This window comes from Gymnogyps californianus, chromosome 6 (genome assembly GCF_018139145.2).
Source record: "Gymnogyps californianus isolate 813 chromosome 6, ASM1813914v2, whole genome shotgun sequence".
Lineage (NCBI taxonomy): Eukaryota > Metazoa > Chordata > Aves > Accipitriformes > Cathartidae > Gymnogyps > Gymnogyps californianus.
The window spans coordinates 40,421,777-40,437,743 of NC_059476.1; the positions used below are offsets into that span (position 1 = coordinate 40,421,777).

A 15,967-nucleotide genomic window follows, 5' to 3' on the forward strand; every position below is an offset into this window, starting at 1 on the left:
AGCCACATACACAATATTTTCAATCTGCTCTATAAAAACAAAACCAAAATCAACACAATCTTTAGGGAAATTACTAGCAGGAATTGACTTTTCGCTATAATGGTGTGTTATTAGCTCTTTCTTTTTAAACATTTTCTTCTACAGTATTAATCTCTCTAGTTTTGTTTATTGAAGTGCATTTAAATGAGGAAATATCAGAGGTCCTAATTCTAGTAAAGAAAGTGAGAGGTTTCTTTCTGAATTACTCTTCAGTTTATAAAGGTATTTTTGTACTGAAAATGTTTGCAGAAAAGGAAGCTTGCCAAAACAAATGCCAGTGAATCAGAGTCTCTGGAAGTGGCTGACCTGTATTTGATAGAAATGGCTCTAATATGAAGCCAGCAGAGAGGTTTGATGATGATAATGGGAGCCAGTGGAGTCTGAAATGCAGTTACATCCTGAAGGAAACTTGATTCTTACAATATGGTTGATCAAATTTTCATTTCAGATCTTTTCTGTGTTTTGTGCCCCTTTCTGATAGGCTTCGTAATGTAACTTCATCCTTTATTACTGTTTGAATGTCTTAATATGCAGAACAGCAAAATAAAACAAAGCCATTTTATGCTACAGGTTTTTACCCTAATGACACACCAGGGGAACAGGAATCACTCTTTATTTAACCGTAATCCTTGAAAGCAATCTATCTTAGAGGTTGCATACTGATCTAAAGCAATTGATAAAATAAATGTTTAAAATTCCTGGGTATGGATATGTGTTACATATAGAGAGAATACTGGGATTACTTTTTTTGCCCAGACACATTTATCCATGTTAAATCTCAGGTTATTTTCTATTCATGCCTTATAACCTCTAGATTTTTTTTGGTATTTCCTTTTTCCTTGGGACGACAAGTAAATCTGTAGAGTGGCAAGTTCTGTGAAAGTGAGATTCAAGCCTAAGCACCTTGAGACAGCTTTCTGCTGTGAAAGACAAAGCGTTCCCTTCACTAATTTTGCTTTTGCATGTACACAAGAGAACAACTTCTGTGTAAAAATGAACTGCTTTGCCAGTCACAATCTTTTATTAGTTAAAATATGATTTATGAATCACAGAGAGTAATCTGTAGGGAGAAAACATACTTGGTAGAAGTAAAAATCTACTTTGAAGCCTATTTGCAGTGACAACAGCACGCCCTCAAACATGCGCATCTGCTGTAACATCTGGCCTCTGACAGGAAGCTGCTTGCCCTGCTAAGAATAATATTACAGTAATTCCAAGCACACAGGTAATTTCTTTCAAAGAACATACCTCTAGATAGTATGTTGGCTTGCTAAACTTTTTACTATGAAAACCAGTACTATTGTTTTCCTTTGGCAGTGTTCAGAAAAACTACTACCCTTTGTGATTTTTTCAAATACAATATTAGATTTTTTAAATTCCTATGTTATTTTCTAACATTTTAAGACTGCTAGTCCTGCACATGCCTTCCAGAGTACTCCTACAGGGGCTGGAAGGGGTGAGTACGCCTGGAGTGTTTGCATTCCCATCCCATGGAGGATCAACTGCGTGGTCCGCACTCCCTCCCAGCACATACACATAAACCTACTGTATCGAGCACTAACTGCTGTTGGCATAGCAGGAAAATGCTATAAACCCAATGTTTCTAATTTTTTTTCAAAATACAAGTTTGGGAACACCTTTTACTCAACATTTTTTCCCGTGAGACAGGCTATCAAAGTTGATCCATGTTTCCATACCTTGGGGTTTATTGACACTATTGGAGGAAGAAGTGAACAATTCTCATTCACTTTTTTTCTTACTACCTGTATTTCTCAGAAGTTTCTGTGGAGCTGGGGTTTACTCGGAGTGGGCTGGGCAGTGATCAGCAATATGCTTAGCAGAGTCCATGGTTTTCCTCTTTGTTGCAGTACCTTTGTAAGTGTGCCTAACAAATGATGCATTTAAAGCATAAATTAATTAATCTTTGGCTCCACGCAGCCCTCATGAAAGGTGATTATTCTACATTTCTCAAGTCCGCACATTTCCGCAGGGAATATCACAGTGTGAGGTGTAACTGTGGCCACACACTCACAGTGTTACGGTAGGGCACTTATCCCCTCACCCAGAGAGACTTGTAAAAGCAATGCCATGTGGCAATAACACTCTGATATTGTCACCAAAATTGCCAGTGGCTTGTTTGGGATGAGCATTAAAATCTTCATTAACCATAACTCCTGAAGCTATTGCATGATCATCAGACGATTACAGTTTTTATCATTATCAGTGTGAGCTAAATTCAAAGTAGCTGCTTAGAGTTAAATGCAATTGTTAATTTTAAATGTTTTCCAGTCTCCCTAGCAGGGTCACCCTTAATCATGAGCCTGAGGATGCTAACAGGGCATGTAAAATGAATGGGACTGGGCTGTTGGGGTTTTTTCTCTTCTTCCTAGCAGATGGCAGGTTCAACTGTTTCCAATCAGTTGCTGGCACATAAAATAGCTTTTAGAACAAGATCATTTTTGCCGGTAGGAATTTACAGATTGTTGAATATTTTCAGTTCTGAAGCCACATCTGCCATAGTACTGTTTTAGAGGTGGTTTTACTTTGTGATTTACAGACAATTAAGCCAGTAAGTTTGTTGTAGCTATTGCAGTTTTCCTCCTTTTTTTTTCTGTATTTCTTCACTACTGTGCTCTTTTACACTGTTACCTGTCTCTAGTGCTTTTGAACTCATGGTCATCAGCTTGGTTTTGCCACAGACTGCCTCAGAAATTTGTAGCTTTGCATCTCCTGGCATCTGCTCCTCAAACTTAACCTCCTTTATAGCCCTGTTTCCACCAAATTCTCAGCTGTGAGATATTTGGACAGCCTTTAGGGACAGCTGCTGTGAGAGGTGCTCACATGCAACCCAAGTCTTGTGTTAACAACTTACACCAGTTACACCAGAAAAAAACATATATACTTGGACAAACTGTAACTGGTTACAGAGGCACCACTAAAGGGATGCCTATCACTCCTAGTTTTCGGCTTATCTGTTTTCATCTCTTGTCTTCCAGACATGCAGCTTAACTCAGCTCTAGTGAGTCCTATATATTTCCATACTTGAGCTAACACTTTTTTTCCCTCTCAGTCCTCCTAAAGGTGAAAACCAAACTAACCAGAAAGTACCCTTCTGCTTCCTCTCTGTTTCAAGGCAACCAATGTGTTAAAAGCGCTTTTTGTTGGCAGCAAAGCAGCTGTACCCTTCATCCCATTGCCGCTGCAGTGCTGGGCTGAATTAGACATTGCTTATCTGAGAGCGAACCCGGCACTGACAGCGTCCGCCTCTTTGCTGCCTCTGCAGTGCCAGGAATTTTAACGTTTCTAATGACTTGCTGCGAGTCGTGCTGGCAGCCCTTGTGTAGGAGATGTAGTCACCAAGAATGCTTGGCTTATTGGTCTTTTTGCTCCAAGAGAGCGAGCTGCCAATAAAATTATAAAAAAATAATTGTTAATGACTTTGCGGTAAATACCCTCAATGTTAGGGCCTAGAGCAGCATATTTCAGCTGATACCTGGCTGGTGTAACGTGCTTTTGTGGTGGAGTTAGGGAGCACTCCAGCAGTTGTGCCTCTTCCTCCGTGGGAGAGAATGGGTAAGGGCTGGACGCAGCACGTGGTGATGCCAGCGAAACTCCATTTGTGTGAGCATGCTTACGCTCAGTTCCAGGAGGGTTGAATTGGGCCTGGTAATTCCTAAAATCATACATATTTATCAGTGCTCAATCATAGCAGAATTTAGGAGACATCTGTATTTCTTGCACATAACAAAAGAAGATATACTGCTATAATATTAAGATTAAGTATAGCTCTTTCTCTTCTTTGACAGTCATAATGCAACTCTTGAGATGTCGTATATCTCTTCCTAATGAAGTGTCAAAAATATTTACCTTCAGGACAAATTACAAGAATAGCAAACATCCTTACTCTGTATTAAAGAAGTTGGTACATTAATGTCAGCAGCTCACAAGTTCTCTCTGGTGGTCCTGCAAAGCTGAACGTTGTTAGGTTTGATCAAAGTATGAATAGTGGTGAAAGGAGGGGAAATGGAAACAACAAAGTTAAAATATTTGAAATTGGAATCTGATGATTTTTCCAAGTTCCTCAGGCTGTTTTGCACCTGGCTTTGCTCATCAGCGTGTAGATGGTTTCTGGGATGGAAATAGCCGGAACTGTAATGATACTGAGGCCATAGATTTCTCTGGAGTGCCACTGAGTTCTCAGAACTTCTGAAAATTAGCTCGTAGCCTGTCTACCAGCTTTGGGCATCTGCACGGCAGGATTTTACAGGCTGCGTGCTTAAAATTTCAAAATGCCTCTTTCACTGGAGTTTCATGCATTAAACTCAGCTGCAAGACTTACCATACCATTCCTTCTAAGCAACTACACTAGTGTCGTGACATTTGTTCGGAAAGGCTGACTTTATTTAATGTCTGTGCCTGCAATATTGATACCCTAATTTGGATCCAAATTTTGTCTGTTCTTAGTTGCACACATATACAAGCGTGAAGTACTGAAGGTGAAATTGATTTCTGTTGTTATTGAAACAAACTACTATTAAAAGTCGTATCTTTCTATTGAGATAGAATTTGCTAATATTAAAAAAATGATAGGCTTATGGCCCAGCTGAACCAATCTAATAAATCCATTTTAACAAAGAAATTGGCTTTTTATTGAAAGGGCGTAATGCTCATCTCACAGGGCACCTCCAGAGAGCCTTTGGCAGTTAGCTGGGCAGTCGCTGTAAATCCTGTCTCGCTATGGTGAAGACCCCAGAGGAGCTGGATCAGATATTGTTCTCCTATCTGCGGCTATGTGCCTCATATGCCAAAACACATGCCGTGTGGGGTTACAGGAATTACTTCCCCCCCAGCTCCATTACCAACGTGCAAAGTTGAGTGTAGATAAGCCAGTGTTTTTTGCCAGACTGGTCTTTTCTGTATTGTTCATGGCTTTAAACTGAGCTATGTTGTACAAGCTGTACTTGCCTGGCCTTAGATGCATGCACACAGTGATTTGTTAGGTATGAGGCAAGGAAGTGATTATTTTAAAAAGTTAGCTGCTCCGAATCGCCATGAAATCATTTCCAAAGAGGTTTCTTCCATGTTTCTCGGTTAGCGCATAGGTGGTCTTCCAGATGAATTGTACCAAATATTATTTTTTCCATATTCAAGTATCCCCTGCTACTACAGGCAGAGGCTTCCTCATCTCATCTTTGAGTACATGGAGGATCTAAAAATCTCTTACAACACGTTGACAAAATTGATCCAAAAAGCACCAAAAGAAGCCACTTTGAATGCTTCTGTAACCTACAGTTTGCATGCATTCAAGGATGTTTTGTTTCTGTTATCATGCCGTTTTTAAATGTTTCTTTAGTAAGAGTAATTTTAGTAGTAACAGTAATCACATGGAATCTTTTAGTTGTAATTTTAAGATTTCCTTTGCATTTGGTTAAGAACAGGTATTTGAAGTGAAATATTTGCTTTTTGTATGTGTACAGGGTGCCCGTGCCCGGGTAGGGGCTGAGGGGTCTCTGGGATGAGAAGCTGGGGCTGCCCCGGGCCGGGCACAGCCCCTTCCAATGGCCTCATGGCCAGGCACAGCTGAGGTGGTGTTTTAATTCTTGTCTTTGTTTCTCACCATCCAAATATATTTTCTAAGGCAGTAAATTAAATTAATTTTCTTCAAGTTGAGTCTGTTTTGTCCGTGACAGTGATGAATAAGTGAGCTCCCTGTCCTTATCTCAACCCACGAACTTTTTCATCTTAATTTTTTTCCCCCATCCTGTTGAGGAGGGGGGTGAGAGAGCAGCTGGGTGGGCCTCGGGCAGCTGGCCAAGATCAACCCACCACAACATGCTAATTTGAGAATACATCAGATGAAACTGCGGTGGGAGTAAGAGTCCGATAAGGTCACTGAAGTTGGTGCGGTTGCTGGAGGAATGAAGGTAACCTGTTGTGCAATTCAGGCATTTATGCACTTCTTAAAAGGGCTGACTTGAGCTCAGTGCTGAGCACTGACATTTAGCTCTCGAATAGTGATGACTGTTAGCACTTGCATATCAACCTGATTTTTAGGTACAGCCGCTTCCTCGCTTCCTTGTGCCATATAGCATGCTTTCACGTTTATTTGTTCCTTCAGCAATTTACTTGTCAAAAGGAAAGCCAAAAATGAGCCTAGTCCTGAAAATCCACCTGTCAAGCTCCCGTCTGCTGGCTCCGTGATGTTTTGGGGTTGTGTTTACCCGTGCCAGCTGGATAGCAGGAGTGCTCTGGAACAGCTCACCGATACCTTTACCTTTTGACTGACAGAACGGGGTAAATTTCAGAAAGCTTTTAACCTTCCCCATCTTCCCTAAAAATGCTAATAAAGGGGTTTGAGATCACCCAAGAGGTAGTAATCTTGATTTTAAAAGCCTTAAAAAAAGCTATAGAACTAGAGAACAAAAGCACTTTAACACATTTTATATTTATGCTTTTCGTAGCCAAGGCAGATAAAGCTTTGTCAATTTAGAGGAAAACAAAACATTTACAAAGGATGCAAGGACCATTTTAAACAGTTCTATTTCTGTGATGAGTGGCAGCCAGTGTCATTGTGGGAGCTCATCTTTTGGGCAGCTCTGCAGCACAATGGTGTGCTGTATGAGACATGTTTGCTACCTCTAGCTAAACCAGCCCAGATATAACTCTACAGCGCTTAAGTGGCAATATCTATTCCATCTGGTCTGATAGCAGTTGGAGTAGCATGGAAAGCACATACAGCTTTGAGTACCTGGATCATTCGTCTGGTACAGATATCTCTTGATGGTGCACGATGCAATCACTGTGCTGCATAGGTTCGCGCGTTACATCTCCTGACTGGTATTCCCTGGAAATTATCAGAAAATAAAGATAAAATAGGAGCTAGTAAAAGTTTCCACCGTAGAGATCTTGATGGTGAGGAAACAATTAATGATGATGAACAGCCATCTATTGAAGGCTTAATGACCTTGCACAGATAATGCTTTTTTAGACGGCAGTGGTGTATCATGGTAAACAACTCTTCACACTGCCATAAACCCTGACTAGATTGTGATTATTGTTTTTAAGTCATGGTGAAGTATGGATTTTACACAAAGACCTGCACCTTTTTGAAGTTAAGGGTGTTTTTTCTCCAACATTAGCTTAAGCCACAGGCTTAAGAAGTCATGCCAATATTTTGATAAAAGCCTGCTAATAGATGCTGAAGGGTCCCAGATGCTGAGGCAGTGCCCAAGTCTAATGAGTGGGCAAATGTACAGGCAGTAATTAGCTACCATCTTGCTGACCCCTTCCTAGACAGAGCACATGAAAGCATTATAAGGGTTCTAGAAACCGCTCCCATCTGAATATGGGTACTGCCCTTTGAACAGGAGCATGATTTGTGCAAAGGAGTAGGTCTGGAGAGGCCAGAACGGGGCTACGCAGGGTTGTCAGGCACAAGGCAGGTGAAACAACGTGGCTCCCAGGGCTGCCTAATTCATGCCAGGACTGCATCCTAATTCTGCAGCAGGTCAGCAACGGGAGAATGCCAGGGCAGCTTTGTGTCCTACACTGGGTCTGTACGTCAGGTCCATTGTGCAGCATTGCAGGAATGCCACTCAATCCTTCTTTTTTTAAATAAAAAAGGATTAAATTACTCCAAAAATATATGTGCTCTGTCAGTGAGGGTGCAGAATATCTCTAAGAAGAGGGAGGACATTTTTGTTGTGTAAATTTGTGAATGCGTTGCTGGGTTTGTTTTTTTTCTTTGATGTTTAATTGTCAACAAGAATTTGGCAGTGGAGGTTTCTCAGAATTAATCTGTTCTTACCTGTTCAGTTTGTTGCAGACTTGAAAAGTCCGTTATATTTTTCTTCTTTTTTTCTTTTTTTTGTTTTCGGAGAAGTTTAGTGCCAACACAGGAGAAAGAAATTGCTGGAAAAGCAAAACTGTATGCAGCAAAGTTAAATGAACCATTTAAAGTAATAGCGATATCTGCTCTCTGGGATCTAATGTTTTAAATGTCAGAGTGGAAGAAATTTGCTGGACCAATGTGCAACTTTATTTAAAGGACAAGGTTAATGATTCTTTGCATGCATATTTACTTTATTTGCCTCTGCTTGTTTTCTTTTTCCTATTAGGCTGATGATAAAGACACTGGGAATTACAGTGCCATGCAATACAGACTCATCATTCCTCCAATCAAGGATGGTAAAGAAGGTTTTGTGATTGAAGCTTACACAGGGCTAATAAAAACTGCTATGCTGTTCAAAAATATGAGAAGATCCTATTTCAAGTTTCAGGTCATTGCAACTGACAATTATGGAAAAGGACTGAGCAGCAAAGCAGAAGTACTTGTAAGTATGAGCTAGGCATTATCTTTATGGAATAATTCCTGAGGAAATTCAAACACTACATAAAGTTTAATTCTAGGCAGACCTATAGGAAGGCCATAAACTGTGTGTGCTTAATCTTTTTAAGTCACTGAAATAAAGTTGTTGGTTTTTTTTTTTTAAACCAAAAGCTTTTATGACTATCTGAAACAGGTGTTCATGTTTCACGGCAGAGATACTGATCACAGTTACCACACTAGACATGATGTTCAGTATTTTATTTATTCAATGAGCCATTGTTAATGGTTCAATTTAGATTCTAATTGTTTGCATTAAACATGGACCTAAGTTATGTTCTGGGTGTTCTGGACCCAGATGGCAGCAAAAATAGTGCTGGTTTTGTGCATTACAAGTATAAGGCAGGTCACATCTGCGTGGTCAGACACAAGCGTTTACAGATCATCTCCACCTATTCTCTAAGCTAGCAAGGTGCAGCCAGCTCCCATACCAAACCTATGAAGCAGGGTAAGCATGGCATTAAACCCCAGTTAATAAGCCAAGCCAAAAGCTTTGCTAACTTGGGCTGTACTCTGTGTTAACATGAGTACGTAGCTTCTGGGTCAGAGTTAGATCTGGTGTTATCTTACAGTGCAGGCAAATATCTGAGCAAACAGCCTCTGAAAGCTAGAAGTCAGTTGACTGACTGGGGAAAGCCAAGGTTGCCATGTCTTAGTGCTCATGTCTGGAAGGGAGACGCAAGGAATAATTTTGGGCTGAGACTGTACTTCAGGTTTTCAGGGAAGACTGTTTCAAAACTGGCACCAGCTTTAGGCCTTGAGCTCATGGTTTTGTGCTGAGTAAAGGACATTGACTTAGTCCAATTGCAGAAACCATCAAAGCTAAATTTCTTTAAAGCCTATATAACTTGATGGATTGGATTAATATTAGCATAATGTTGTAGGGATGAAGTGCATTATCTAGTTCATGGGAACACTGTCAAATGATACAGATGATAGCCATAATACTTGGTATATTGAGTTATGCAGGAATTCAGCAAATAAACATAATGTATGATGTCCTCATGCTTGACCTCCCAAAATGATAGGGCATTCTCATGCAATTTATGCAGTAATAGTATATTAAAATATAGCCAGAAGGTATCGACATGAAAATTAGAAAGTGAAGTATGTCTCATTAATTTATAGAGGTATCTTTAGGTTGTCTGAGTGAGTGATGAGCAGTACACTCAGTGTTTTTGAGCAAGGCGTGAAAGCTTAGAGTAGCTGTAGATACAATTACAGACTGACATCATCCCACCATGAAAGTTTGGGTTTGCACTGAGCATGATCCATACATGAAGACCCTTTCTAACTAGACCAAGCTGTTCCTGGGCTTCATGATTTGAACAGAATTTGTCCTGCTGTCACTGCGGTGTCAGGTGCTCAGACTGGGAGCTGTTATTCCTTTCAATACAAGCTCAAGGAGTGCGCTTAGATAAGGGAAATGAATTTAATTACTCACATGCAAAAGAATAAGATGTGGGGGAAGAAGATAGGATTGCACTGGGAGGAGGTCTAGGGAGAAGAGGTGGGGCAACACCAGAGGAACAGTACTGGGAAGAACCTGAGCAGAGCAAGGTATCCTCCAGAATTGGGGCCAGGACGCTTCCTCAGAGCCCTGGCATAGCTCTGTGAGCAGCATAAGCTGCCAAATCCACTAGTAAATTGTCCTCATGCTGTAGAGGGTGGTCCACGTGAAGGATACCAGTCTGTTCCTGCTGGCTGGGACTGGCAGGATGGCTCAAGTTAGACATCTGTGGATCTACAGTTTGGTTCCATGTGATGGAATTTCCCTTTTTAGCCTCTGTGAGACAAAAGAAAGAAAGAAGAAATTACATTTTAAAATAAGTTTGCTGCAAGTAAGCACTTAAAGGTACTAAGTAAGTGTAGATAGTGAATATTCGCTATGATATCATCTTTAATCAAATGTTTGTTGGGGTTTGGGGGGGTCCCAAGGCCCTTCTTCATTCAGCCTTCAGCATAAGCTACTCCCAGGAATCCATTGGTGCCGTACGATGATCAAGACCGTTTGTAGGCTCTGCCTTGCTTGATTTAAAAATTGGAAAGTGCCTAGTGAATGAAGGATGGGATCAAAGGGATGTTGCTAACAGGCTAGTGGTTATCAACTGTATGCTTTCCCTGCCTCTGCTGCAAACTTCCAGTTTGTTGTGCTACTTATTTAATTTGACCTGGAACTTTACTAGTTCTCAGCAATGTAGTCTTCAGATACTTATAGACATGAGACATCTGAACATGCTGACTTCCAGCCCTGTAATTGAGGCTGGTGCCTGCTATTTAGCATCACAGGACCTGGCTGTATTTCTGCTCAGTAGACTGGAAGTAGCAAAAGCTTTCTGAGGAACGGTGGGTCGGATGATCCCTGGTAACTGTGCCCCAAAAAGCTTCCAGAGAGCGGGTGACAGTGGTGCCTCAGGAAGAGCCTTTGCTTTCCCACACCTTCCACCTCTGCTCCAAGCATGTTTCCATCTCTTCTCCAGTGGAAGGCAACAGTTTCTCCCCACAGCTTCTGTTCCAATGTAGTTAAATTGGACTTAGTTCCTCAACTTAATGCTATTTTTAATAATTGAAAAATGAAAGCCTTTACAAATGTGGATAGCAAGCAAGTTAATGTTACTATGGAAACCTTAACTTTTTCTTGATTCTTGTTCAACACCCTTGTTTTACTATAGCTTGTCATGAATCTGTGTTTATTCATGTTTTTGTATATGAACAAGTAGTCATAATTATGATTCCTTGAATATCAAAAGAACTATTGCCTTTTTTTAAGTGTTGCATTTATGCAGTACTGAGTACATAGGCGCACAGTGTTTGCTTGAATTGGCTAATGTAGTTAATTCTATTAAACTGTTCATTGCTTTAGAGTTCCTTTCAATGATCTTAGTCTAAAATTTATTTTGAGTTCATTATAATTCTGTTTTTCTTACACAGAAGTCTGTACATGCTGATCAGTGCATCTGATGACATTTCAAGAACATTTAAATATTTAAAGCTGAATTAAGCTTCAAAGCTGGTGAATCAGTGTTTGATGTGAAAGTATATTATGGCTTGTCTGCTGAAGTGCTTACATGGCTCAGGCTTCTCTTTTGAAAATCAGGGGTTGTTTTTTTCTTTTAGAATTGAATTGGCTAACTCTGATTTTTTTAATTTGTCAGGTTTAACATTGTCCTACTTCTCCAAATTTACCTCCGGAATCCTCTATAGGGAGTATAGGTTTGGGGTATAATGTTTGCTGTCATGCCTATATGGACATGAGCTAAGTTCTAAGAAGTGTTTTATTTTCTCCACCAGTATGGGAAGTAACCGTTCCTTTCACCCAACCTTAAGGGGAGGTTGGCTGTGCTAGTGAAGAGAGGGCTATTATAAAATGAAAAAATATTTAAAAGGGAGGAGAAAGCATGCAATCGTTTTACTGGAAGGCAGCCTTTTCTTGGGATAAAAATAGCTTGAGGAGACTAGATCAGGAGATGTGAAGCAGAGTTTACCAACTCTGCTGAATTTGATGCATGCGTGTAGTCCCTTGTGCACGCTGACCGTCCAACCTGCCGTTGAGAAACAGAAGAGTTACATTGCTTTTGTAGTAGAAAATGCTAATGCGAGAGATTTGTTCTGAGGTCAGTCTGTTCTTTGGTGGAATCCTGGAAATTTTTTTTTTTAAACAAAGCACACAATTATTGAGTGTATTAGAGGCATTTTTTCCTGGTGTTTTACAGAAAAAAGTTCAGTTGTAAAATGTACATGGTTATGTACAGTTTTATGCTATATAGAGGGAGAAGCTAAAAAAATTGGAGATTAAACTAAAAACTTCCACTGATAACTTCAAAGTAAATGAACAATTTCCTTCATGATTTTCTAACAAAGTATTGATTTAGTTGAATTGATCTTGTATTTGCATTTACGTTGGTGCAAATTGCATATCTCCAAGGTTGGATTTTCCTGTCAAGTCATCAAAAATATCAAAATGCTCATAAGTAATTTTGAATACGGCACGTGGGAGATCCGTAATTCTGTAAGTAAAGTCTAAACTATGTAGAACAGGTTTTGTAGTCCCCACCTTAAAAATCTATAATTCTGATGCAGTCCTGCAATTACAGTTCTAGTTAAATCTTTGCCTGCTGTTTATTGGTTTTGGCTGCCAAGCAAAGCAAGATTTCCCAGCTCTCTTATTCGGAATTAAAATGAGAAATCCGTACATCAGGGCATGGCTGTGAAGGCAGGAAAGCAATTATTCCATTCTTTTTGTATGGGGAGGATGTTATGCATGGGAGTGCCAATTGAATTTCACTCTTTTGTTTCCAGGTCTCTGTGGTCAATCAGTTGGATATGCAAGTCATCGTCTCTAATGTTCCTCCCACCCTTGTGGAACAAAACAAAGATCAACTCATAGGGTAATAAATTTATTTACTCTACAAATATCAGACAATTCACTGGTTTTGTGTTTAGATTCAGCAAGGAGTGCTCCCTTTATGCCATGATCTCCTTTTTTGGCAAAAGACTTGAAAATGAGCAAGCGGGTGTTTCGATGGGGAGCACAACCGGCTGAGTGACAGCACTGGCCCCCCCACATCCACATTTTGCCCCTCCTCTGGAGAAGGCAGAGGTACGGCACTTCTTTGCTTGCACATCTGCCCACTTTGCAGGCTGAAACTCGGTTCAGAGCTGCCCCTAATACAGACCGTAGTGCAGCCTCCAAACACGGAGCACAGAAACTGCATCTGTCAAAATCCAGCACGTAAAATAAAGCACATCTCCAAAAGGTTGAGGCAGTGTGTCTCAGTGAGCTGTATTGCTTCACTTTGATTTTATTTGGGTGACGTAGCTGTAAGGGAAGGCAGAATTTAGAAAATTTATACTGGTACAATTAATACCACTAACATCATTACCTGAAATTTTAATTGCAAAAAATTGGTAAAAGGGTGTCATTATTCAGGCCTAGCAGGTACAAAATGTTGTGATGGGGGGACGGGTAATTGGAAATATTAAAGCTTTGCAATAAAAGCGAAGTATTTTATCATACTGGAAGCCAGCTAAAATCCTTTTGGCCAAGTATGTTTTAATAGCACTCATACACCACAACATCATCAGCTTCTAGGAGTCAGGTTTTCACTTCTAGCTTCTTTTTGTAAGACAAGGACAATTTTCTATACTTTGTGTCATTAGGCATATAACCATGAATTAGACAATATGGGAAAGAAAATACTATAGGAAATAGTTTAAAAACAATCTTTGTACTCTTCTGTCACTTCAATCAGTGATGAATGGCATTTCTCAGATTTCAACAGGTCTGTTCCATCCTGACTGTTGTCATACCTTTACTTCTCCACGGAAAGTGAAATACCTTAGGGCTGATGATGTAATCGCTCACTGAAAAAGAAGCGTGTTGTCTCTAAATGGTTCATGTCTTCACTGGGCAAGGAAAAAATATTGATAAATTTGCTCCTGGAGATTTAGGACATGGTCCCCTTTTCTCTCTCTGTTTTGAGCCAGGTGTAAGTTAGCTCTGATAGATTCTAATGTCAGAAACACTAATTAAGTTGTTCAGGCAATAGTTTGTATTCACAGGGACTCCATTTCCTAGAGCTAAGAATAATAAAGGAGTCTGCTTGCTTAACACTTAAGATCTAGCTTTCCAAAAGTGTCAGGTGTTGGTGTTGGCTGGAGAGACGAAGAACAATATATCTTTTAGTGACAGTAGTAGGAAAAGTTTGCTTCTGCTTTGCTAAGCCTTCAAGTTCACCTTAGTGTGCTGCACTGTACAAATTTTTCTTCACACAGTAGCCTTTCTGGGCTCCCGTTTTCTTGAGTGGAGATGATGAACACGTGTTCTGTACCATGTGTTTCTACATGACGTAGGATAGATCTCCTGGTAAATTGGACTTAGGCTGTGTTTGAGATCCTCCCAGTTTTGGACTGTCCTGGAGCCAAAGGAGCCACCAGTAAAATACAGACAGCTCTTACAGAAGGTCGTTTGAAAGCAGGGTGGAACAAGCCTGGCTTGAATGAAGAGTGTCAACTGCATGACAGACGTGTCGTGGGACTGAGAGCGGGAATGCTGCAACGGGTGGCGTGGCAAGAATGGCAAAAGCAGATAGCGTCTCGCCCTTTCACCATCCCTGCAAAAATCTCCTTTTGCAAACACTGGAGCAGCTAGTTTCCAGCTCGCAGCAGGTCTCAGCAGTGTTCAGTGCCTCAGCAATAAATTGTACCATAACCATACCCTCACTCCTCTCCTCCGAGGCCCAGAGGAATAGCTGGCATATCCTGCCTCAGTCTTGGAAAACGGCCCGGAGCCACATGCCTCAGTCTCCATGCTCCAAAAAACTCTTTTCTGCCAGGTTGGAGTCTTTTAAAACTTGTTTCATGCTGTTCTGGCCCTTGTGCATGGAAGTCTCTGACAGATGTGTAAATATTTCACAGTGAATGAAGCTATTGAATGAGTACAAAAATAAAAAAATGTGGCCAGGTTTTGAGTTCTCAAAATTAGCTTGAGAAGTCTTTACCTTCACGAACACCGTGAGGCCAGCAAGCGAGTGTAGCACAAGAATTTCACTTCTAAGGATAACGCTTTTAAGGACAGCCTTTGCCAGAAGAGATTGCATTAGCTTGTTTTAAAATTGTCGCATTCTTTACTGAAAATATTTGCAGAGAGCGAAAGTCTCAGAATTTTGCGTACGTGTACTTGTCTGTTTCACGTAGAAATGTATTTATTTCATTGCCATCTTAAAATTTCTTGGATTTTCCTCCTAAAATTTAAAAGATTGCTCTCTCCTTGTTTTTATAAAGGCTTTAATAATTCATGCAGGACATAAAAACAAAATAATAGGAATTTGTGATTTTTCATGTGCTATACGGAAGATATAACCACAGGCAAAGGGAAACCAAATAGTTTGGAGACGACCTCAGGCTAAAGTACTTTTGCCCAGAGAGGTTTCTGAGCCATTTCAACTAATGCACTAATTTATAAAATTAGAACACTTTGTATAATTCATTAACAGATAAAAAGACTATATCATTAACTAAATTAGTCACTACAGAGGTTGTTCGGCTCTTTCTCCTCTCATTTTGGCACTGGAATGATAGTAAATATTAATCTCTGAAAATACAACATTTAACTACCAATTGCAATACTTGGTGATGGGGAATTTAGGGAAGTGGGTAGCTGGGTGATTTTTTTAAATTATAGTGATTTTTGCACAACAAAATAAATAGTGATTTAAACAACTTTGGAGAACAAGTTATAACAGATTTTCCCCAGCTGCCTGTAATTTTCACTAGAGAGTGGATACAAGGTATTAAGAAATATATAATTCAGTTCTTCCACACTGGAAAGGCTTACTCAGCATAGCCCTGAGATGTATGGTGGTTAGTGGCCCAAATAAAGGAAGCATACCATAGAAGAAAAGATTTAAAGCATCGCTATCTATTTGGCTTAGGAGTTTGGGCGCTTTGAGGGATACAATGGGAATGTCTTCAGCTGACAGTTCTGATAGTGTCATGATCCTTTGCAGTCATTCAGTAAGCACCTCGGTTTTCCTCCAACTG

The 15,967-nt window shown here is 40.2% G+C and overlaps 1 protein-coding gene across 5 annotated transcripts in view; it reads left to right on the top strand.

Annotated features, from left to right (window-relative positions):
* PCDH15 (protocadherin related 15) overlaps positions 1-15,967 on the top strand; it is a 419,295-nt gene that overhangs the window by 360,439 nt on the left and 42,889 nt on the right. For all 5 annotated transcript variants that reach the window (XM_050898730.1, XM_050898731.1, XM_050898732.1 and 2 more), the window contains 2 exons: positions 8,157-8,372; positions 12,725-12,813. In XM_050898730.1, the coding sequence (XP_050754687.1) occupies positions 8,157-8,372; positions 12,725-12,813 (305 nt within the window). The remainder of the gene's footprint in view (positions 1-8,156; positions 8,373-12,724; positions 12,814-15,967) is intronic.